The sequence below is a fragment of the Trachurus trachurus genome (genome assembly GCF_905171665.1).
Source record: "Trachurus trachurus genome assembly, chromosome: 21".
Lineage (NCBI taxonomy): Eukaryota > Metazoa > Chordata > Actinopteri > Carangiformes > Carangidae > Trachurus > Trachurus trachurus.
This window is the reverse complement of record NC_139899.1, coordinates 24,982,004-25,004,005: the sequence shown is the minus strand read 5'-3', so window position 1 is coordinate 25,004,005 and position 22,002 is coordinate 24,982,004. Positions and strand designations below refer to the sequence as shown.

The window sequence follows — 22,002 nt, the reverse complement described above, 5'->3', positions numbered from 1 at the left end:
CATGACGGTGAGTAGAAAATTGGTGAATTATCGATTTTGGGTGAAGTATCCCTTTAATTGGCTTTCAGTAGGAGGTAAAACATGGCTTGTTTTTCATTATAGGTAAAATAAACTGTCTGAGCTGAGTCTGCAGAGTCAGCAGCGTTGTTCAAACAGTTGCAGCGTTTTGTTTTGTGGCACACTTCTGTCTTGAAAGCGACAGTAACATTCATTAAACAGCCATGTTCACTCTGCCTGCAGGTGTCCTGTGATTGACAGAGCTCATAAAGCACTGATAAGAAAACACTCCTCCTCATGGCGTGTTCACACACACACACAAAAAAAAGGGGAAAAGAAAAATTGAGCACTGATGTGTCAAATTAATGCTGAGTGTGTGCAGAGGCCAAAGAGGAAGCCTGCACTGTGAGGGCACCGGCTTATGAAAACACTGGTGTTATCGCTTCAAGATAGCTGCAACATAAACACTGATACACTGCGTAACACAACACATACATGTTACGCATGTACCTGTCATGCATGTCAAAGGAAGCTGGAGATGAACCCTCAACATTTTGACAACAAACATCTCAAGAATAACAACTCGTGAGTGAAAAAAAAGGGGGGGAAAGGAGAAGGGGAGAGGCATGTGGAAACTCTGCATTCTGAGTATTAGTAGTATCAGTCAGTGGTGATAAAGCGAAGCTGCAGGACTTGACAGCTCGTTTCTCACAACTTCCCAAAGCTGAGCAGCAGCAGCAGCAGCAGCAGAAACAAAGACAGAGGCTTCTTCTATACGGCAACATTTGTACATTCACAGGAGGACCAAGTTTCACTGATAGCAGAGCACAAGGAGGAGGTGGAGGAGGAAAAAGTTGCAACAACATGAAGTGGTTCAACACTGATTAAAAAAAAAAAAAACATGATGAAAAGTGATGTGCTTCTGGACAACAACGCAATAAGAGTCCTTGGAGCTGCAGTTACTGTAAACCACTCTGCATTGGTCCTGTGACTCTGTAGCCAAGTTTACACAATGAATAAATCTGGGTTTGTTTCATTAAAACACTTTTGCTCTGCAGACACATGCAGACAAGACAATGAAGCACATGTCAAAGTAGAAAAGGCAGAGTCACCAGAGAAGATTTAGATGGTCTGAGTGATGTTTTTTTTTTAAATGTCTCTCCTTATATCTAACTTTTTAATTATTTTTATTTTATTTATTTATTTTTTGCAACAAATCAGCATTTTTTTCCTAACTGCTCACATCCTGCAGTACCACTTTTTCAACACACGCTGGAGGGGGGCGCTGTTTACTACAAGTTCACTGATGAGAAATCACCTCTCTCCAGTCGATCACTGCCAATCGCACTCAATGATCACACACTACAGGCAAAAAAACAAAACAAAATAAGAGGTAACTGGAGCCTGATTTGCAGCAAAGTCAGAAATCAATCAAATGTGAAATTAGATGAGTTTTAATGTTTTGTTTATTGTTTTTAATGGAGATGAGTCCAAATTTAGAGAAGCCAGAGCTGATGGCTGACAGGAGTCATTGACAAATCATCATTATCAGCAGATTATCCTGTTCTGCTGTTTGCTTTCTGTTTTCTTTTTTATTCCTCGGCTCCGTCAGTCTCATCATTCAGGATAACAAAACAAACAGAGAGCATTAAAAAAAAAAGAAGAAACCCAGCTCTTCAATGTGGACTCAATTAAAACCCAAGTCGTTTTAAATCAGAATAAGTGCAGATTGTTACTAAAAACGTCACCATGCTGGAGATTTCAGTGGGAAATCTAGAGGAGTTTTCAACGAGCAGAATTCATCAAATGAAATGAAACGTGGTGAATGATGATTAAAAGTCCAGTGAAACAAACCTACAGCCAGAGTTTAAATGAGACCCTCAATTAAAACGCACGACACCATGGAGAAGCTCCCTTAATCATGATCCAGTCCCCAAAAAAAAACTGAGCTGGGCACGAACCATAAGGGAAAGAGTATAATCTAACCACAGTAATCCGGTTATTAAATGATGGAAATAATGTCATTAAAGCGAACAGCTCCTGGATTTCACACAGAAATTTACTCTGTCTCACTTTTCATGTGCGGATATTATGAGACTATGATGATGGCACCGTAAAATCCCAGTTTAATATCACATAAGACTGTCATTCCCACACAATAATTCATACTAAAATAAGCGCATAGGCCAAATAAAACACGCAAACACATGTATCCAGAGTCAGATCTCCATCAGCACCCACTGCTGTTGTTACCTTTTTGTTGTCGGTGAGCGCCTTGCTCTCTCCGGTCAGAGAGTCGGACCTGTTCTGTCCCATGGTCCCCTGCTGCGGTGACATGGTTTCCATCAAGGCAGTACAGATCCACGGGGCCGAGCGCACCGACGGTATATTCCCATGATAGCTACGAGAGAGTTAAGTCCAAAGTTTATCCGGCGGAGAGCAGCGCGCGAGTCCGGGGAGAATCCATGATGGAGAGAAGCGCCGATGCGGAGGAAGAAGAGGACAATGATGAGGATGAGGATGATGATGACAACTCAACTTCAGTCTGTGCGTCTCCGTGTGGGCGCTGTTTGGGTCTGAGCGCTGCCGCCGCGGTCCGCCCCATCTCACTCTAATGTTGTCAAGTCAGCGGGGAGTGAAACGTGACACTTCCGGTCGCGCCTTTCACAATAAAACCCGCTACTGTTTGTTTACACGGGAGGTGAGAAAATAGGTGAGAGAATTGAGTTGCTGACAATGTAAGTAGTAGGATAAGCGTCTGTCTAAAACTTTAAAATGTTTACATTAACACATAAGCTAAGATAACCTTCATAGACCACAGCTCTGGTCAGTTGTTTTGATGCTTTAATTTGTTGCAAGAAACCACGTAAAACTATGTAGAACGGATATAAAACATGTGTAAATCGGCTACTGTTTACACGTGAGGTGAGAAAATTAACAGAGTTCCTGACAAATATTTAAACTACAATTTTACATTAACAAAAGCAATTTTACATAAACATGAGCAAAGGTAACCCTCATAGACCACAGCTCAGGTCAGTTGTTTTGATGATTTTAATTAGTTGCAATTGCAGGAGTTAAACCCCCAGCGATGTTGGTTTACTAACAAAGTGTGTGATCATGTCTTACATGCAAAATGAGGCTGATTGTTGCATTTTATCAACCAAGAAGTTTGAATTTAGAGGTTTTCATTTAAAAAAAATAAAAACAATTGTGAGAACAACTGTATATTAATATGACAGGAGTTAATAAAAGTAGCCTGAAAAAAAAGATAAAAAATAATGTATATAATTATCATGTAATAAACTGAACTCCTAATATAAAGTCCAGTAAATTACATGATAATGTATATTTCTAGTGGAAAGCGCTAACATTGTTTTTTGAATTACAACAAAATTGCTTAACTGAGGTTTCACATGTTGATTTAGGTGTTGTTTCTTAGTATAAATTGTTGGATTATGTCCTACTACTACTACTCTCCCGTCTCTTCCATTTCAAACCCCTTTTATTTTGAAGGCACAGCTGACTCCGGGTCACATCCTGTCTGCATGTCCTGCTGCAGCTCATGTACAGTATATGAAAGCATGCTTTGGTTTAACTCTTGGGGCTTGCTTGTGTATACCCACAAGTGTGAGTTTTTTCTTGCTTTTTTTAATGTGAGGGACTCGTCACATGTTTTCCACGTCTGGCAGTCGGTGCCACAGAGAAACCGACTGTTCTTGTACGAGAGGAGAGTGGGTTTTTCGCCGTGCGTCCGGCCCAGGTGTAAGAATGTGCTCCCAGGGCCAAGAATAACATGACTGATGAGGAGGAATGTCCACAGCATGACACATTTGACACATTTGCCTCATAGCTCCGGCTACACTGTACCTCACTGTAGGATAACTGTTTACTTTCAAAAGCCTGAAGGTGATTGGAGAGCGCACACCTCTGGAGAGACTGAGGGGATTTTGTTGGTTGGGCCGCACAGACGTACGTAGTTTTTTTTTCGGGGGGATTAAATCTCAAAAATGTCTGTTGGATACACTACAGTTAAACCCTAAACATGGTGGAAAGATCTGTTAAAGGGAAACATTTAAAAATAAGCAGCTCCTCGGAAAACAAGTTTGTTCATTTTGGTCACTTCCTTTCTAAAGAAAACCCGAAATAGGCCCCTCTTTGAGAGAAAACCTGAAGTTGTTGAAGTATCTGAGAGGCTGTTGGATGGTTTTTCATTTGTATTGTAGGCAATTCTCTCTCTCTCTGTCTCTCTCTCTCTCCACAAACACAAAGGTATGCAACAATTGTTCCATCTTATCTGTGGCCCTGAAAAGTGGCATGCATACAATGATAAGGACATTGATAGTGCTCGGCCGTCCCCTTTGATCATGTCACCAGCTGCATGAAATAACAGCCGGGGTAAAAAAGAAACAAAAAAAAAAAGAAAACTTGTTGGCTTGCTTCGGTCTGGAGAACAGCTTCGGCTCTTGATGAGCAGAAAGCTGCATTCCTCCTCTCTGCACCTAAATCATCCTTTCATCAAGGGCCCGGTGTGGCCAAGTCATATTTGTTCTCGAGAAAACCTAAATTGCCTTTCACATGATGATGCCCTACTTTTAAGGGGTTAAATGACTGCTTTTGTTTTCCTGCTTTCTTCTCTCAGGAGTCGCCTGTCTGTGAGAATCCAAAGTAAAAAAAGCAAAAAAGCAAAAAAGCAAAAAGCATAGAGCAAAAAAAAAAAAAAAGAAAAAGAAAAAAGTAAAGTCTAAATTGAGGGTGTGTCAGAAATGTGGTTGGAAACGTCGCTGGTTTGACCACGACTGCCACTGCCACTGCACTGTTTTGTTTCTTCCTCCTCACTGTTCCACTCTGTCACTGGAAGACGCCGGGTTACGACACATAAAAAGTGTCTCGGAGGAGCAGGGATTTTTTTTTTCCAGTATCCATGGCAAAAGCAACACATTTTCTCTGTGATAAGTAAAAAACACACTTTTTTTTCCTCCTTTTTTCTTTCTTCATTCAGGCCCAAATCCTCATAACTGGGTCACACTTCAACACACACACCTCGATGTCAGACGGCAGCCAAACACTCCTGGATTCCCCTCATGCCTCCGCTGAGCCCGGCCGACTGTGGCTTCAGGTCGGGGGGAGAAGAAGAAGAAGAAGAAGAGGAAACTGGAGAAAGCCCCCTTCCTATAATCTGCACTAGTGCGTGTGAATGAAAGACACACAATCAATATGTGTCCTTGTGAATATCATCTGACATTTCCTTTGAAGTGTGTGTATGTGTATGTGTGTGTGCCTGAAAGGGAATGTCTCCGACCGTCACGCCCGGGGGGTCAGGCTATTGAAAAACCTGAAGCTGCCTGTTGGAGGGGTGGGTGGGTGGGTGGGGGGGCGGAGGAGGAGAGTATTGACTTGGACGGAAAACAGTCGAGTCCAGAGAGACACAAAATGAGCTGGAGAGAGTCCAGCGCTCTGACGGGAGCTGCTTCATTCTTGTCCGCACAGGGTCCGAGTGTCAGGAGAGAGGGGGAGGGGGAAGGGAGGGGGGTTGCACTCTGCACTGTAAATACATGCACGGATGCACCCCCGCACACACACACACACAGAGACACACACTATATATACATAGCTGGGTATCTATTTAAAGAGCAACTCTGCCCCTTTCGCCTCTCCAAAGCTCCTTTGGAAACAAATACACATGCTCACGTTCGGGCCGAGGCCACGAGGACGCGACGAGCTGCTGTAGAGGTTCTAGGAAAGACAGAAAGACGGATGGACAGATGGATGACAGAGATGTTTCGACCAGACAGGGAGGTGCTGTGACCCAAAACGGCATCCACTACCACCACCGCCACTACCACAGCCGCCACTGATGCTGCTGCTGCTGCTGCTGCTGCTGCTACTTTAAGAAGCCAGACTTCCATGTTGCCTGCTAAAAATAAAGAAATACCCAATGTTCCCCCCTTTTCTCTCTCTCTCTCTCTTGAACAGTATCATGCAGAGGTTTCTGGGCGACAAATGTTTGAGGTATGACTATAAAAAAAACAAAAAATCTGGAAAAAATGACATCTGGGTGGGAAATAATCTTTTGGCAGTTTTTCTAACCCGACTGACTGCTGTGTAGTTTCTGGAGTGCACACAACTTTAAAAACTCACTCACAACATATGAGTGTGACAAAGCTTGTGCACTGTTTAGTGTATAATGTTGCATTAATGATGAACCCTCTCTAAAAAAAATAAAAAAGAAGAAAAAAAGAGAAGTGAAGACATATTTCCACTATTCACATTCATCTGTTTACTCCTCAGGGATTTACGATCTAGGCCTTTAAAGGCTCCGACACAAACATCAGGGTTAGTTATAGAGGACGAGGAGGCGGAAACTTCAGCATGGCTCTCTCTCTTTCTCTTTCTCTCTTTCTCTCTCCCTCTGCTCCACCGTCAGCGTGTCTCTGTCTCTTTCACTTTGTCTAAACATTGCGGCTCGGAGAGGCCGAGGCGGATCGGCCCCGGCGGAGACGAGGAGGCGCAGGAGGAGACAGGACGGAGGCGAGCGTGGGTGAAGCAGACTGAGACAAAGGCCTGCGGTGAGAGGGAGTGACTCAGGTGGAGACTGGGAACGAGGGAAGACGACTTGCTGGAGGATGGAAATTGCGGGTTAGCTGGACGCCGTCTCCCTCCGACAGACAGACCTGGCACGAGTGCGGTGATGTTGTCAGAGCTGGGGGTTTTTTTTAAACCATCAAACTCTTTGGGGGTTTTCATCAACAACAACCAACCAGGACGATTTAAACTAGATAATGTCCTAAAAAAAAAAAGTTGTAAACTGTAAACCAACCTCCAGTTTATTTTCTCTGTTTGGAGCCAAAGTTTGTTTTTTCTATTTGGTTGATTCGGTTTCTAACTTACTAAATCACAACCAGGCCTCGTTAATTACAGTTGTGTGACTTAAAAGCAGCTGGTTTATTGGACAGTTTATCTAATCTGTCATCCTGTCAGGTCAGAAATTTATTCCCAGTTTCTGTAATTTCCTCTTTTACTTCAGAGGAGAAAAACGAGCTGAGTGTGCAACTGTGGTTCCTAGAAAAAGAAAACTAGGGCCCAACCGATTCATCAATCAGCTGATATGAGCCTCTCTCTGCCAAACTGGTACTGGTGAACTAATATGAACGCTTTTTTATGCCCTAAAACTTTGCAGGAGAAGTGCTAACTGGCTGGGTTTGATGGAGAAATTATGTCCTAGCATTGGTTGACCCACCAGAGAAAAGTAAATGTGAACACAAATGCATCCTGAGCTACACAAATATTTGACTATTTCAAATGTTTACAACCTTATTTCATTTAAAGGAGAACTATGCAACGATGCGGTCACTTTTCCTCTGTTCTGCTAACCATCCTCCCGGCCATGTGCATTTGTTTACAACGAAGGCGAATAGAAATCGATCAATAGAGCGGTACATAACGTTATACTGTATATCATATACGATGTTAAGATGTGTACATTTAGTAGTTTAATCTGTCATAAACAAGAGATTACGGGTTACGGGGTGCGTTTGTGTCGCGGTGCCGCAGAGACGAGAGCTGGGACACCGGGTCGGAGGCTCTGATCGTACAAGGTCGGTTTTTCAGCCAAGAAACGCTAGGTGGAAGGCAGAGAGCCTCCATTCTCCCTGGAACAAGTCACAAGTCATTTATTTAACCAACACAATTACTCCAAAGCCGTTTAATTAAGGTAAAAATGTAGCATTAAACTAAAAATCCTGCATAGTTCCTCTTTAAGAGCTGCAGCCCTCCATGTCCTGGTCTCTCTCACACTGATGAAGGACCTGTCTGTGGCTGATTAGCCAAAAACCAACAATGCATACCTGTTTATTTGCATGCATCACAAGTGGTCACTCGAGACGCTTTTAATACCAGTGGGACTTTTCTATACACTGAAGAGGAGAAGCCCCAGGTGGTAGGGGGCCGTTGGGATTAGGGGCTGATGCTATAGAGAGATTTAGGATTTTGACTCCAGAGTCTGGGGTCAGCGTCTACAGTACATATATTTTTACATCATGAATCAAATTAAACTATTGGCAAAAGAAAATTGAAAAAGATTTGTTTTATTTTGAAAAGGTTAAGATATCTAGTCTCATTGCAGCTGAAACATGAGAAAACTAAATGATGAGTATCAATAAATGCAATGAAGATAAACTGAACTGGACCGATGAACTTTGAAGGGTCAGTTGACACAAATAACATAAAAGCCACTCACAAAGTCACTCACCACCACTAGTGATAGAAAACAAACAGACCACAAGAGGTAGGTGGTAGTTTGAGTAATGATAATTTAAGTTGCCAACATTTTGTGATACTGTACCTCTGTGTCGCCTTAAACTCCGCCCACCTCAGACAGACAGACAGACAGGCAGGCGACCGGTCAGTCAGTTAGTTAGTCAGGGAGACAACTGAGACAGAAATCAGAGAAACAGACGGTCTGAGCCTGGCTGTTACATCTGCTATCTACTTGCACACACACACACACACACACACACACATAGACACACACAGACCCCTCCTCCTCCTACAGCAGACCCTCTAACCCTGCTAATCTGATTAGCCCAGTCTCCCTGCAGAGTTAGGGATGCTATTGACACACGGCCATGTGCATGCCGCTGCTTTGTTGTTGTTTTGGTTGTTGTGACCGATTTATCCTGACGGCACGTCACTGCGGTTCACACACTGCAGTTCTGTTGTTTACATAACATATCTGCAAAAACATGCACAACACACCAATACAAATACACAACTTTATGTGTAGTATTTCTAAATGTTAATCTGTGCTTTGGTAACACATTCATTTACAGGCTAATTATGTGATAATGTCAAAAAATAGCCTAGAAATTACAATTAATTGCGTAGTAATGTCAAGAAATAGCCTAGAAACAATGGTCAATTTCATAGTAATGTCATGTTTTTCATTAGGGCAAAAGATTACACATACTTTTCATTCTTTGAATTTTTGGGAAAGGCCAGAATTTTTTTCCACCAAGTCCTTGCAATTGACCGTTATTTCTTGACTTTCTTGATTACGACCTGTGCTTTTTGTTTTACTACTTTCATATTATCATTATTATCAGTAACGCAGCATGCTGGAGCACTGGGCAGAACTTTTGAGCATACAACAGGTTCAATACGTTTAAGGTGCAGTGAATTTTAAAGCCCAATGTTCAAAGTGCACTAGGTCGACTCTTAGTTGGTCAGGGAGTGAGGTATGCATGTGTGTCTGTCTGTGTTTGGACAAAATGAAACAAAAGTCATTTGGAGGATGCAGCTCAACAGGTTAAGTGATGTCCTGAGGGCTGACACACACACACACACACTAATTGGACTATTCAGGTTTCAGCCGAGAGGTTGCGCTGGTGTGAGAAGCCAGTTCAACCAAACAGGGTTTCTGTGTGAGAGAAGCAGGGGCCCTGTGTGAACATGGGATATTCAGTGACATGTACAGTTAAATGCTCCAAATAGATTGTTAATAAGATTGTTTATAAACTTCTAGGAAACAAAGCAAGATATCCACATATCATACTGTCACCATCAATTCTCAACAGAAAATGTGTCCCACCCCCCACTATGGTCACATAATTACGTCCCTGAGAGAGAGTCCTAATGCTCCGTAAAGCAAGCTATTCCAGATATGCAAATGAATGAGACGTGATGTTATCTGTTGTGTCGTAGGAAATCCTACTGATCCAGTTTCCCTGCAAATCTATGTCGACACTGGATGCTTTACCAGCAATGTGTAACGTCAATGCAAGACATAGTGTGTTGTTAAAGGGATAGTTCAACATTTTGGCAAATTGGCCCATTGCGATAATCCCTGTAGTCTTAGGAGTAGGTTTGTTACCTTTAATTGTGGGTGCAAGCTATTTTTAGAACGGCGGAGCAGAGCCGCGAGCTGCTCAGAGCTACGCTACGAGACCGAGTTGTTTTTGAGGTAAATTCATGCAAAACTGCTGATGCGCATTCCTGTCGGGGGCAGTTTTTCAGCAAGCAGTCTCTGCATTTACCTCGAAAACAACCTCGTAACGTTCGGTTATTATCTCATAGCGTGGTGAATGTGCAGGTCACAACTTGCCTACGAGAGTGTTTTGTTGGATTGTGTATTTGATGAGTTTGATGAGGGAAACCAAGAAATCCCATTAGCCTCCGTAGCTCTGAGCAGCTCGCGGTTCTGCTCCGCCGTTCTAAAAAAAAAGCTTGCACAGACAATTAAAGGTAACGAACCTACTGCTATGACTATAGGGATTATGGCAATGTGCCAATTTGCCAAAATGTTGAACTATCCCTTAAATGACGGGGCGATGCATGCTCGATCCTAGATATTGTTACACTGAACATTCAGCCAACATCACAGGCTCATCTGGGCTGTTTCAAAAACGTACATTTCTTTGGTCGTCAGCTTGAAACCAACTTAATTACACCTCACACCGACTGTTTCTGCAGCTCTGCAGACCGACTGACCCTCGTGACCCCGTCAGCTCAACGCTGACATCTCCAAACAGAGGTCATCCATCCACCCATCCTAACTTTTCAGATTATACCATGCAGGTACTGGTCACGTTTGACCTCTGTGCGTGTTAACAAACTCCCCTGCGGCCATGTTATTCCATAAAGAATGCAACAAAAAAAAGAAACACAACGACAACATGCGGATGTTTTGTATAAACATTACTACAGTGATCAAGAATGCCACAGACCGCTGCAGGGTTCGAGCTTCACTTCATCATCTTTGACTGACAAAATGTTTGTATTCACTGATACACAGTGTAGCATACACAACTAATTGATGTAATCAGTGGATATTCGTGTTGCCAGGGAATCTGTTTTGTTTGTACACATCTTTGGCACCGTTTTCTACTTTAACTGACTGATGTTTTAAAATTTCTTCATCGAAACATCAAAATAAAACAAAATAATAAAAAAGTCTCGTCAGCATCCAGCAGAGGCTAGAAAAAAATCTCTTTGGGCAGCGACTCAATGGATGACAGATCCATTGAAAGGTCGTCCTCAAATCATCTCAGCAGCATTCCTTCCCAAAGCAAACATGATCACGTGTGCAAGTCTCTGATAGGAAAAATGATCTGGATTTGAAACAAGTCAGAGAGTTACAGAGTTACAGACAGCAGCGCGCAGATGTTTCAAAAGCTTGGAATGATTAGTGATAATGATAATCAGTATTTATATTCCACTTTATCGCTTGACTATGATTGCTTAAGTTGTTTTAGATATTACAAACTGTATTAATCATTCAACATTCATCCAGTCAATCAGTCAATCCCCCCGCGCCCCCTGCAGCCGAGACAACCGTGTCACTGCCCAGACAAAGCCATTTGATATACGCTCATATCCGAACCGTGGGCTCAGCCCTGCGAGGGGGCTTTAAACCTCTGACCTCATCAGACCTGGCAGCAACAGGTCTGACAGCTTGACAAGGTGGAGCAGAGACAATTAGGCTGCTTAGAAAACCTCGCTCCACTCAGTGGAGTCAGTGGAGTCAGTGGACGTCTCTGTGGTCAAGAACAGCTCGTAATGAAGGGAGCGGAAACGATGAATTAACTTCTGCACCGGCATCTTTAAACAGATTCCTGTGGTGACACTGTTTCTGATCACTTCTCATCAATGTTAGAATCACAATATTCAGTAGGAAACAATCTCTAGCGGTTTAGACAGACTGGCTGTAGCTGATCATCCTGATATGCAACAACCGTAAACCTAGTGTTTAGGTAACAGATGACACTACACAGAGTCAGGACCAAAACAAGCTGAACTGAGTTGATAGGCAGCGTAAAGATTCTTGATAATCAGCCATATTCAGATTTGTTTTTGGCTGCATTGTTGTCTCTTTTATCAAATCAAATTTGGGGAAGTTTATTACTGCACTGAAACTTTATTTTATGAGAACATGCAGGATCATGCAACTCTGAAGACGTCCTAATTAGTAAAGCACCGATGCATCGGCTGAACATCGGTATCAGCCGATATTCGTTTCGTTGATTGAAAATACTGTGGCACATTGTGCTGACTCGGAGGAAACGCCTGTTTTTTTCCTCTCTTCTTTAGCAGGATTTGACTCTGCTGAGATGCAAGACGGCGCCTGCACGTTCAATTTGTTACAAGTCAAGTGAGTGAAAACGTCGTTTGTGTGGGAATAATAAAGATTTCTTGGTTTCCTTTACACAAAAGAGGAATAAATAACATCAGTACCCACATCGTCCATCAGCCAAATTGTTATTTTAAACATCGGTATCGACCCCGAATTTCTCAATCAGTATATCCCTAGTCCTTTCGTTTCCCTCGAAGCTCTGAATGATGAGCGGTCTGTCCTGAGTGTCACAAAACATCACGAGGAAAAGCCGCGAGTTGGATCGGGACTCATCTCTCAGTTTACCAACAAAGGCACGATAACACGATGATGTGTGGTCGCCAAATTGACATGATTTATTTGTTCAACAGAGAGTAGGAGGGGCGGGGTTTCTTGACTTGGAGCGTCCCCTTCAAAAGGCCACTGAAGAATAGTGATTTGAAAGAGATTGTCATGTCAATAATGTGTTTGGAAGGAAGAGACAGAGAGAGAGAGAGTCAGTTAGTGATTCATGACAGCACTTAACTCTCTCTCTCTCTCTCTGCTGCAGGGGTCAGACAAGCAGCCGGGAAAGAAAAGCTAATCAGGATGGTTTAGAGGAGTGGATAAGTGTGTTTATGTACACTTCAGTCAGCAGCCTCCACCATTTACCACTCACTGTGTGTGTGTGTGTGTGTGTGTGTGTGTGTGTGTGTGTGTGTGTGTGTGTGTGTGTGTGTGTGTGTGTGTGTGTGTGTGTGTGTGTGTGTGTGTGTGTGTGTGTGTGTGTGTGTGTGTGTGTGTGTGTGTGTGTGTGTGTCTGTCTCTGTGATTGTAAAGTCCATCTGCCAGCTTTACTCTGCATTTGTGCGTCAGCCGTCAGTCAGTCAGTCAGTCAGCGCTCAGACTCTCAGCGTCTGCCACCGGGCCGCGCTGTGTGTGTGTGTGAGCTGCTATCACTTCCAGCCGTCTCTTATCAGCCGTCGGTCAGGAGGTCAGAGGATGAACTCAGGCAGAGGTCAGGAGGACCATCGTTAGTTAGTGGATGTTGAACTCTATGGGGGAAAAAATATTAATTTGCAGTGATGATATTCTACATTTTTTTGTAGTTTACTACTGTTTTGTTTTTTTCCTCCGCCTGTGTGACGTTGGAAGCCGCAGCAGCAGCAGCAGCAGCAGCAGCAGCAGCAGCAGAAGCAGCAGCAGCAGCAGCAGCAGCAGCAGCAGCAGCAGCAGCAGCAGAACGAGCTTCCTGGGAAGAGTGATGAACATAACAAGCAGCCAATAATGAAGAGGTCAAAGGTCAGAGCTGGTGAGAGGCCAAAGGGAGGACGGTGGACTGAGTGTGAATGTGAAGCAGAGCTCACGAGTGCTGACATGATGTGTAACAGACTGTCAGTGGGAAAAAAAACTTCAGTGGGAGGGTTTAGATTTTCATTTTCAGAGTCTTTTTAAATTTCTATACATATTGTCAAGCAAAAGTTTGGGCAAAATTTCTGTTAATGTGAACACTTCAGCAAGTGGAAGATGAAATGATCTCCAAAAGGTATAAAGTTACAGATGACACATTCCCTTTACATTTTAAACACTGTATATATATTTTATTTTTTATCTTTTAGCTACATTTTCAAACTGACAGAAAAGGAAAAGGGGCCACAGCAAAGGTTTGGGTCCCCTGCATAGTTAGTAGCTAGTAGCTCCCCCTTTGGAAACATCACAGTGTGTAAATAGTAAATATCTTGTCTGATACCTTGGTCAAAGTTATCTGAGAGCTCAAGTCTCCTGGGTTTCCCATTCTTTTGCAGGCTGCTGCTTTGTTTCCCTTTTTCATTCTAAAACTGTAGAAAACTAATATAATATAATACAATACACTGATAATGCTTGAAATATTGAAAAAGAGTGTTTCATGTTTAACTTTATGTCTTTTGGAGATCATTTCATCTTCCACTTGCTCACATTAACAGGGATTTTGACCAGGGGTGCCCAAACTTTTGCATGACACTGTATATTAAAATTCAATTTACAGCACTGACGCTGCACGGCCGTGTTGATGGAGGCTGTAGAAGGAGCTTGTGGAGAAAAGCTGCTTCGAGGTCGAGTGAGCAGCTCAGTAAAGTTGAAATTTGACAGGATTTCGTCAAACTGCTGCTTCACTAACCGGGCATGAACAGGGAAAGCATGGTCTGGATTTTATTAAAAGGCAGGGATGCATGTGTGTGTGTGTGTGTGTGTGTGTGTGTGTGGGTGGGTGTGTGTGTGTGTGTATCTTAATGAGACTAGATGGCAAGTCCTGACTACAGAGCGCCAGAAATAAACCAGGATCTGGACTAGAATTACAATGTTGAACTTTTTTTTTTTTTTTTTTTTCCATTTTCTAACCACAATTAACCCGCGCTCATTTAAGAACACGCACAAACACACAAAAAACTGTGGATACACCATCGACACACACTGACACAAACCCAATAATGACATACTCGCAATCGCAAAAATGTGTCAGTCGAGCACGGAAACACACACATACACACACACACTGAGCTCTCTCCCTCTCCGCTTCCAGGGGAACGCCTGTTGCTATTTTTAAACGCGGCTGCGGAGCCGTGAGCGCCGTAACTCGTTTTATATTTTCTCCGCTGCACATTCAGTCATGTGCCCTGTCAAAACACAAACGGCAGAGAAACGTGCAGCAGCCCAGACCCAACCGTAGATAACAGGACTTCTGGCCCGACGCCCTGAAACACAACCATCCTGCTGTGTCAACATCTGGGTGCATGTTTGAATGTGAGCTGGATTTTTCTCTATCATACATCATCATCCTCCTCCAGGATGTGCTCTCACTCTCACTCTGACTAGAAGTCGAAGGTTGAAGTCCAGAAATTAGATCCTGGAAGTTTTTTTTTTAACCAGGAATGATAACTGTGGTAAACTGTGGATTTCTAGCATGTGTGTGTGCATCTGTGTGTTCAGGAGCCAAAGATGACAGGGCGTTTGGAAACCAAACCACGTTCTCCAAAACCATATGAACGCTACTTTAATGAAACAGTACGACTTTGGAAAAAAAAGGCAGATGTCAGGATTTTAAAACGGGATTAACTGCAGTTGTTTCCTCTAAGTATTTCTCAAATGACAGCTTATATATCACGTGTGTGTGTGTATGGCTGCAAGATGTGTAAAATGTGTGTAATCTGCAGGAAGCTTCATTACAGAGCAGAGTGACAGAGTGTTCACACACAAAACCACACAAGTAACTTAAAAAATAATCTTTGTTTTCACTTCACTTTGTACTGTAGCAGTGACCTCAGAGCTAAAACTGAGCTACGAGCTTCTTTAAAACCTTGAACATATAAATGTGGAAAATCAAACTGTTCTGTGTGGTTGGCATTGTGCTCCGTCCCCACCTTAAATAAAGAGTGTGGTTCCTGGTTTCAAATGGCTAAATGATCTCAAATTTTATCCCAACATGTTATCATGTAATTGAACAGATATTAAAGAATAACAAATGCGAGAATTTACATCTCTGTTTTTTAGAAACTGAGTGATATACATAAATATATATATACTGTATGTGCGTCACCTGGAAGTCAGTAGTGGAAACAGTGAACCTGAGTACGGAGGGTTCAGCTGGAGCTGCCCGAGCGTCCTCCTCAGGCTGAAACTGTATTATTTACAACAGACTGGAGGCGTTTTGTACAGTATGTAACTGGCTTAGATGGTGACGTTTTCCTGACTTTCCCTTAAAGAAAGTTTGACTCATTGCGTCTTCTCTCATCTGTTGGACTTGTGGGAGCTGCGGAGCTGGAAAAAGCATCAAAGCGAAAGAAAACAGCGGAGGAAAAAAAAGACGTCGAGTCATTTACTCACTAGACATTTCTGCTCATTGAGGGGCTGTCGGACAGAGAGACCCCCCCTGCCCTGGTTTACTCTACATCCACACTGGTGTTTATTTTTATTTTTAAAGGAGACATATTGTGCTGCTTTTCCACAAATTAAAATAGTTCCCAGTTGTCTTAAAGACAAGTCTGTGACATGCAAAATACCCCAAGGATCAGACATCACAGCTCTTTTCATCCTCTCAAAACAGCTCTGTTAAGAACAGTTGGTTTCAGTGCCTGTCCCTTTAAATGCAAATGAACCACTGCTCACTCACAGGTAGGGGTGGTATCATGCAAATCTGAAAACTAATGACATCATTGGATGTCAACTGAGGGAACAGCTCACAAAAACCACATGGATTTCAACCTCGGGAGCCTGAAAAATACAGATTTATTTTGTCAATTCTCACATTTTGGGGGCCGGAAGACAACACAAACACTCAATATGCTGTGATAAGTGATATTTCCATAATATGTCCCCTTTAAAACTCATCTCTTTTGCAACACTCTGACCTTCCAACCAAGTTTTCACACACCAAAAATTGAGATTTTTGAAAATGCTGCTGGTCCTGTCTTAGTTATAAATATTGCCCTTTAAAAACCATGACGTAAGCCCCACCGCTGCCCCAGTGATTGCATCTTATCTGCCTCGACGACAAGTGGTGGTGAAGGAAACATCGATAATGAATTACAAAAGTTACTGATCTTGTTGTCTTTGCGAGAAGCTTTCGAGGAATTTGATTCTGTATTTCACCTCCCCTTGTTCAGAGTATTTTGTGCACTTACGCAACCGCAGAGTAGAATATCTACTTCCTGTTTACACCGGCTCGCACATGCTCAATTTATGTGATTACTCAGGCTTTTGTACATTTTTAGATGTAATAGTCTGGATGATATATACAGTATATATAAAAATGTGTAGCATAAATTTAATTGCAATCACTTTAGGTTTCATCCCTACACTCTCAGAGAGCTCAGAGTCTCCGTCCTGTCCGCTGTGGACACGCTACATGCTAAAGAGCTGAATTACTATAGGCTACAGATTGTATAGCAGACTGAGTTTGGTGGGTGGTGTCATTTTCTTTTTCCATTCAACCATGGTATCTCTCACTGCCTGTGCTAACTATCCACAGTTCCTCAGCTTTTGTTTGTCTGAGAAAAAGAAAAAAGAAGAAGAAAAAAAAAACCTGAGATGTAAAATGCATCACTTCCTTTGCACCAGAGGAATTTTTTCCAGGCAGCGAGTGTTGATGAAAAAGCTGCAGTCAGTATTGTGTTATTTCAGTCGGTCATACAGAGAGGGAATTGGATAATTATTGTTGAGAAAGACTGATTTCCATTTTTACGTCTGTGCTGTTTTGTTTTTTTTAGCAAGAATTAAAACTAGAGTCATTAATTGAGACTAAACTTCATTGTTACATCTCAGTGTCGATGGTGAGAGACAGCACCAGTCTTTTCAGTGAGTGGCCATTCAAGTGAAGTAGAAGCCCTCTAGTTGCCATAGTAATTATGACAGGAGCAGCGGAGGAAGTCAGGTCCTCTCAGGGAGGAGGAGGAGGAGGAGGTCGGGGTCGGACCGGTGGGTCGACTCGACCACACAGCTTCAACACAGACAACGGCTTCTCATGTCTCCTTTCAAACCGATCATCAGCGCCGTTTCTTTTGACTACAACACATTAGGTTCATTAGTGTGACCATGACGACAGAGGTCCTCTTATACCCTTTACGAAGTGGTTTTACAGAACCAGCAAATGTATTCTTTGTCACTTTAAACACCCTTAAATTTTACGATTTAACAAAATTTAAAACGGCACAAATAATGTATAAAGGACACAATAATTTACTTTGTCAAAGTTCTCAGAGGCTGTTTGACATCAGAGAGAGTCGCTATGAACTGAGGGGATCAGGTGTTTTCAAAAAACCCAAAACAAGAACCAATATTAAGCAGCGTTGTGAAATAACTGTGATTAATTAAAATTTCCTCATTTAAAAATATGTTTAAAACTTAAAGCAGAAGTGAGTGATATATTTGTGTTAATATAAGTCTTAAATAGTTATATCTTCCGACAGCAATCACTTACATAGAGTGTTTGGACTGAAACACGGGTCTGTCAGTCACTCTGCTCTGCTCTGAGCCGAGGAGAAAACATTTATCGTATCCTACAGTTTTTATCCAATGAGGAGAGAGAACGGCATGCAGGGCTGTGTGTGCAGCCAAGGAACGCCGTGAATGTGGCGACGTAGGGACAAGGACTGTTATGGTGCGTTCAAGGAAACTCGTATTTTTCCGACCGTGAAGTGGTACCAGTTCGATCTGGTACGAGTTCACCGGTCGGAAGTTACGAGTGGCCGTTATAGTGACTTTCACCGGTAAAACAGGTCGGAAAAACACGAGTGGGTTGCCTGGAACGCTACAAAGTCGTAAGTTGTGACTTGAAGCTGTAATTTACGATTTCAAAAGCCTGCCTGGAACGCAGCATTAGCGAAAACGACCGGACCACTCACATATACATCTGTTATGAAAGCTGAATGTCTGTTTTGTTCTGAAGATCTACGGTGTAACTAGACCATGTACTGTAGATTAAAAATGGCCTTGTTGAAGATGTTTTTGTTTTGCTTTTCTGCCCTCATTGTTTTTTCTCTCTCTTCTGTTTTTTTGGTAAAAAGGGTTTGCATAATAAGCATGACCTTCAGCCTACACCTTTTCGATTAGCTCCATTCTTCATTGTATTTCGTAAATCTAATTTGTTGAGAAGAGGTTAAATGCTAATCGAATAAACTGAACTGAACTGGTTGCTTTAACAGCAACGTCTTACAGTGAACTTCTTTCATTTTTTTATATGTAAGGTTGTGTTTTGTGCAACAAGAGTGCATGTGTGCGTGTGTGTGAGAAAGAGAGAGAAAGAAGGAGAGAGAAAGTTCTTTGAAGAGGGTCAATCAGAGGAGACTAATGGACAGTTGTGTTTATTTCTTGGCAGCGGCCCATAAAGGGGCAAAAGGACACACACACACACACACACACAGTAAATGTAAGCATTCACATAAGTCATTAAAGCCCGTGTTGCCATAGCAGTCCTTCAGCTACTGTTGAGGAGAAGTTGTACCGCTGACTAAGACGACCTGGGTTAAAAATAGCTCTGAAAAAAAAGAAAAGAGCGGCTTGTCGTTCTTTGTTTTCATGGTCTTTCTCTCTCTCTTTCTTTCTCACAATTTCTCTCCATCTTTCGCTGTGTTCAACATGTGGATAACCACAGTCTGATCTCGCACGATCTCCACAAACCAGCTCTGCAAAATAAACTTGTTAAAAAAAAGGGGTTGGATAAAGAAGGAGAAATACAAAATTTACATGAGGTAAATGATTCAAATTGGTCAACATTGTTTTATCTTGCAAAGGTGGTGTAGATTTTAAAGAATATGCATGCATTGCATATAGTATGAGAAAGGCACAGCAGAATAGGTTTTGGTATTTGAGATTTAAATTATGATAAGTATGTGTGGAAATACCCACGTCTGTGTTCCCTCTGTATGTGCAGCTGGTGTTCATTTTAAACTGACTAAGAGATAAATACATAGGTTATACTTTCATTTTAATGACAATTAAAATGAATTATAAAACTGTAAAAAAAGATAACATCTAAGATAAAAAAAAACAAGCCGTGATTAAAAATAAAAAAAATAAAAATCACGCTCTCATAAAAGCTGGCTTTAACAGGAATGAAATAGAAAGGAACTCCATATAAAGTTTATGAGTACAGAGAGAAATGGGTCATCCAGAGCAGCCTGGGCTGGAGACTGGTTTGTCGATTCAAGAGGCAACGCTGATTAGGTTTAATACAGAAATTGATTTCAAATGTGGAGAGGGTTCAAATTTCCCCCCTGGAAGACGACAGCTGATAAACCCTGCAGCCACATGGCACCGGCTGCACCGGGAAGCTGAACTATGTTAATGTGGAAAGAGAGGAGTCGGCTGGAATCAAACTTACATACAGGTGCATTGAAATAAATTAGAATATCATAAAAAAAAGTTTTGTTTATGTCAGTAAGTCAACTCAAAAAGTTAAACTAATACATTATATAGATCCATTACAAACAGAATGTCTGTATTTATTTAATTTAATTGTAATATTTATGGCTTACATTTAATGAAGACCTTAAATTCAGTATCTCAAACAATTTGAATCTTACAAAAGACCAATTAAAAAAGCATTTTCAATATGGAAATGTTGGCCTTCTGAAGAGTATGTGCATCTATACGTACTCAGTACTTGGTAACTTGGGGCTATTCGGCTGGAAATAGCTAGAAATGAACTTTTACAAGATATTCTGATTAATTGAGATGCACTTGTACAGTCCATATTAATTAATGTCTGTCCTTTCTGCAGCAGCGTTGCAGCCCGTCTCTTTGTCTTATCAGTCTTCTCCGAAGCCTTCCTGTCAGCAGAACAATTAACCACCAGATTTATCTGCAGCAGCAGGCTGTAACCACCAAACACAGGATGGTGACATTTCGACGAGGCGAGAGAACACTTATCTATCTGATCAAAACATAAGACGATGTTCAGAGGGCACAATAATGATTGGTGGTTAAGACCTTTGGTTTTCATGTAAAACCAGCATGAGAAACAGGAAGCTGCATATGAGGTGCAGTGATATCAGGCAGCAAGCCTGGTTCATCTCCACAGTGTGATGTTGTGATGAACAGTTGGGTTTTGTCCTTTAATAAACCCGCTGACATTTTAGAAGTGAAAGACAACAACAACAGAAGGGACAGGGGGCTAATTAGAGCAGCGGTCCAACAAAAACATCTACTTTAGAGAGGCAATCTATCACCTTTCTAAACACTGGGAGAATACCACACTTATCATTTTGCCTTTTGGGCTCAGGAGTGAGATCTGAAAGCCAGAGCTCTCAGCACTCGAGCCAGGTAGTAATTACAAAGCTAGTATTGATTTAAAAGGAGGAGAGAAAAAAAAAACAGCTTTAAAATGTAGGTCTTGAAGATTTTTTCCAGCTGCAGGTGCTCTACAGTACTTTCACATCTTGCCATTATGGCAAAAAAAAAGATCTGTGCAGCTGATTTGTTTTGTAAACGTTACCAATCTGTCCAATTTGTAATGTTTATCCGGCCGGCACGTCAAAGTCTGTATTTTCATGTGGCCACAGGGAAATGCTCAGGAGTTTCCAAACCTTCGCTGCTGTTGTATATTGTTTGACTGGATCCGACCTCAACCCCTTGAAAACATTTTCCCTGCTGCATCCCACCACATTTTCCCCGCGCACCGCAAAATATATCACCGATCCCTGTTTATTTTCTTCTATTCCCTGCATTTTTCTTCTGCTGTGATCCATCCCCTCAGACTTTCTCCGCCAGATCATGTAAAGACTCAGTGATGATGAATCACTCTCTCCGCTGTGTCAGGTCTTTCTCTCTTTTGTTTTCTGTTTTTGTCACCCATCCACGTCTCCCTCCCCCTCACCGTTTGCCCCAGTGCATCGTTTCCATCTGCGTATCTTGCAGACGATTTCCTGCTTCCCATGGTCGAAAATTCACAGATACTCTTGTTTGTGTGTCTTTTTTTTCTTCCTTTTTTCTTTTTTTTAAACTCTCCTCCATTGTAACCACTAATGCTATCAGGTTTCATAGACTATTTTCATCCTCTATTTGTGTGTGGACTTCAAACAGCATGGATGAAAATAGAGCCGTGCATGTTTTTACACTAGGTCACCCTCAGAAACCCAAAACAATAATCCAACCTAATGACCAAATTACTTCACGGATGGCTTAGGAGTGCGCGCCACTTTTCCACACACACATACACACACTGAGACACACACACACACACACACACTAAAGACTACAGCAACAAAGTAAAAGACCCAATCTATCTGTAATGCTCTGAAAACAGTTTGGATGAACTCGTCCGCTGCACAGCTCCCAGGCTTTTCTCTCAGCTGCTGATAGTAACGACAGGACGACATGTTTGGTTGGGTTACCATAGAAACACAACGACTGAAGCTGTTTGCCCACATGTATGCACTCCCCAC

The 22,002-nt window shown here is 42.1% G+C and overlaps 1 protein-coding gene across 2 annotated transcripts in view; it reads right to left on the bottom strand.

Moving 5' to 3' along the window:
- Window positions 1-22,002, bottom strand: part of LOC311004613 (rho GTPase-activating protein 20-like) — a gene marked incomplete at its 5' end in the record, with an annotated part of 62,643 nt that overhangs the window by 34,542 nt on the left and 6,099 nt on the right. The window contains one exon of one of the 2 annotated variants that reach the window (XM_083996738.1): window positions 2,251-2,471. The exons of the other annotated variant lie outside the window; for it this stretch is intronic. Within the exon in view, the coding sequence (XP_083852864.1) occupies window positions 2,251-2,343 (93 nt within the window). Of the gene's footprint in view, window positions 1-2,250; window positions 2,472-22,002 lie in introns of those variants that run through there. 2 annotated transcript variants of the gene reach the window in all.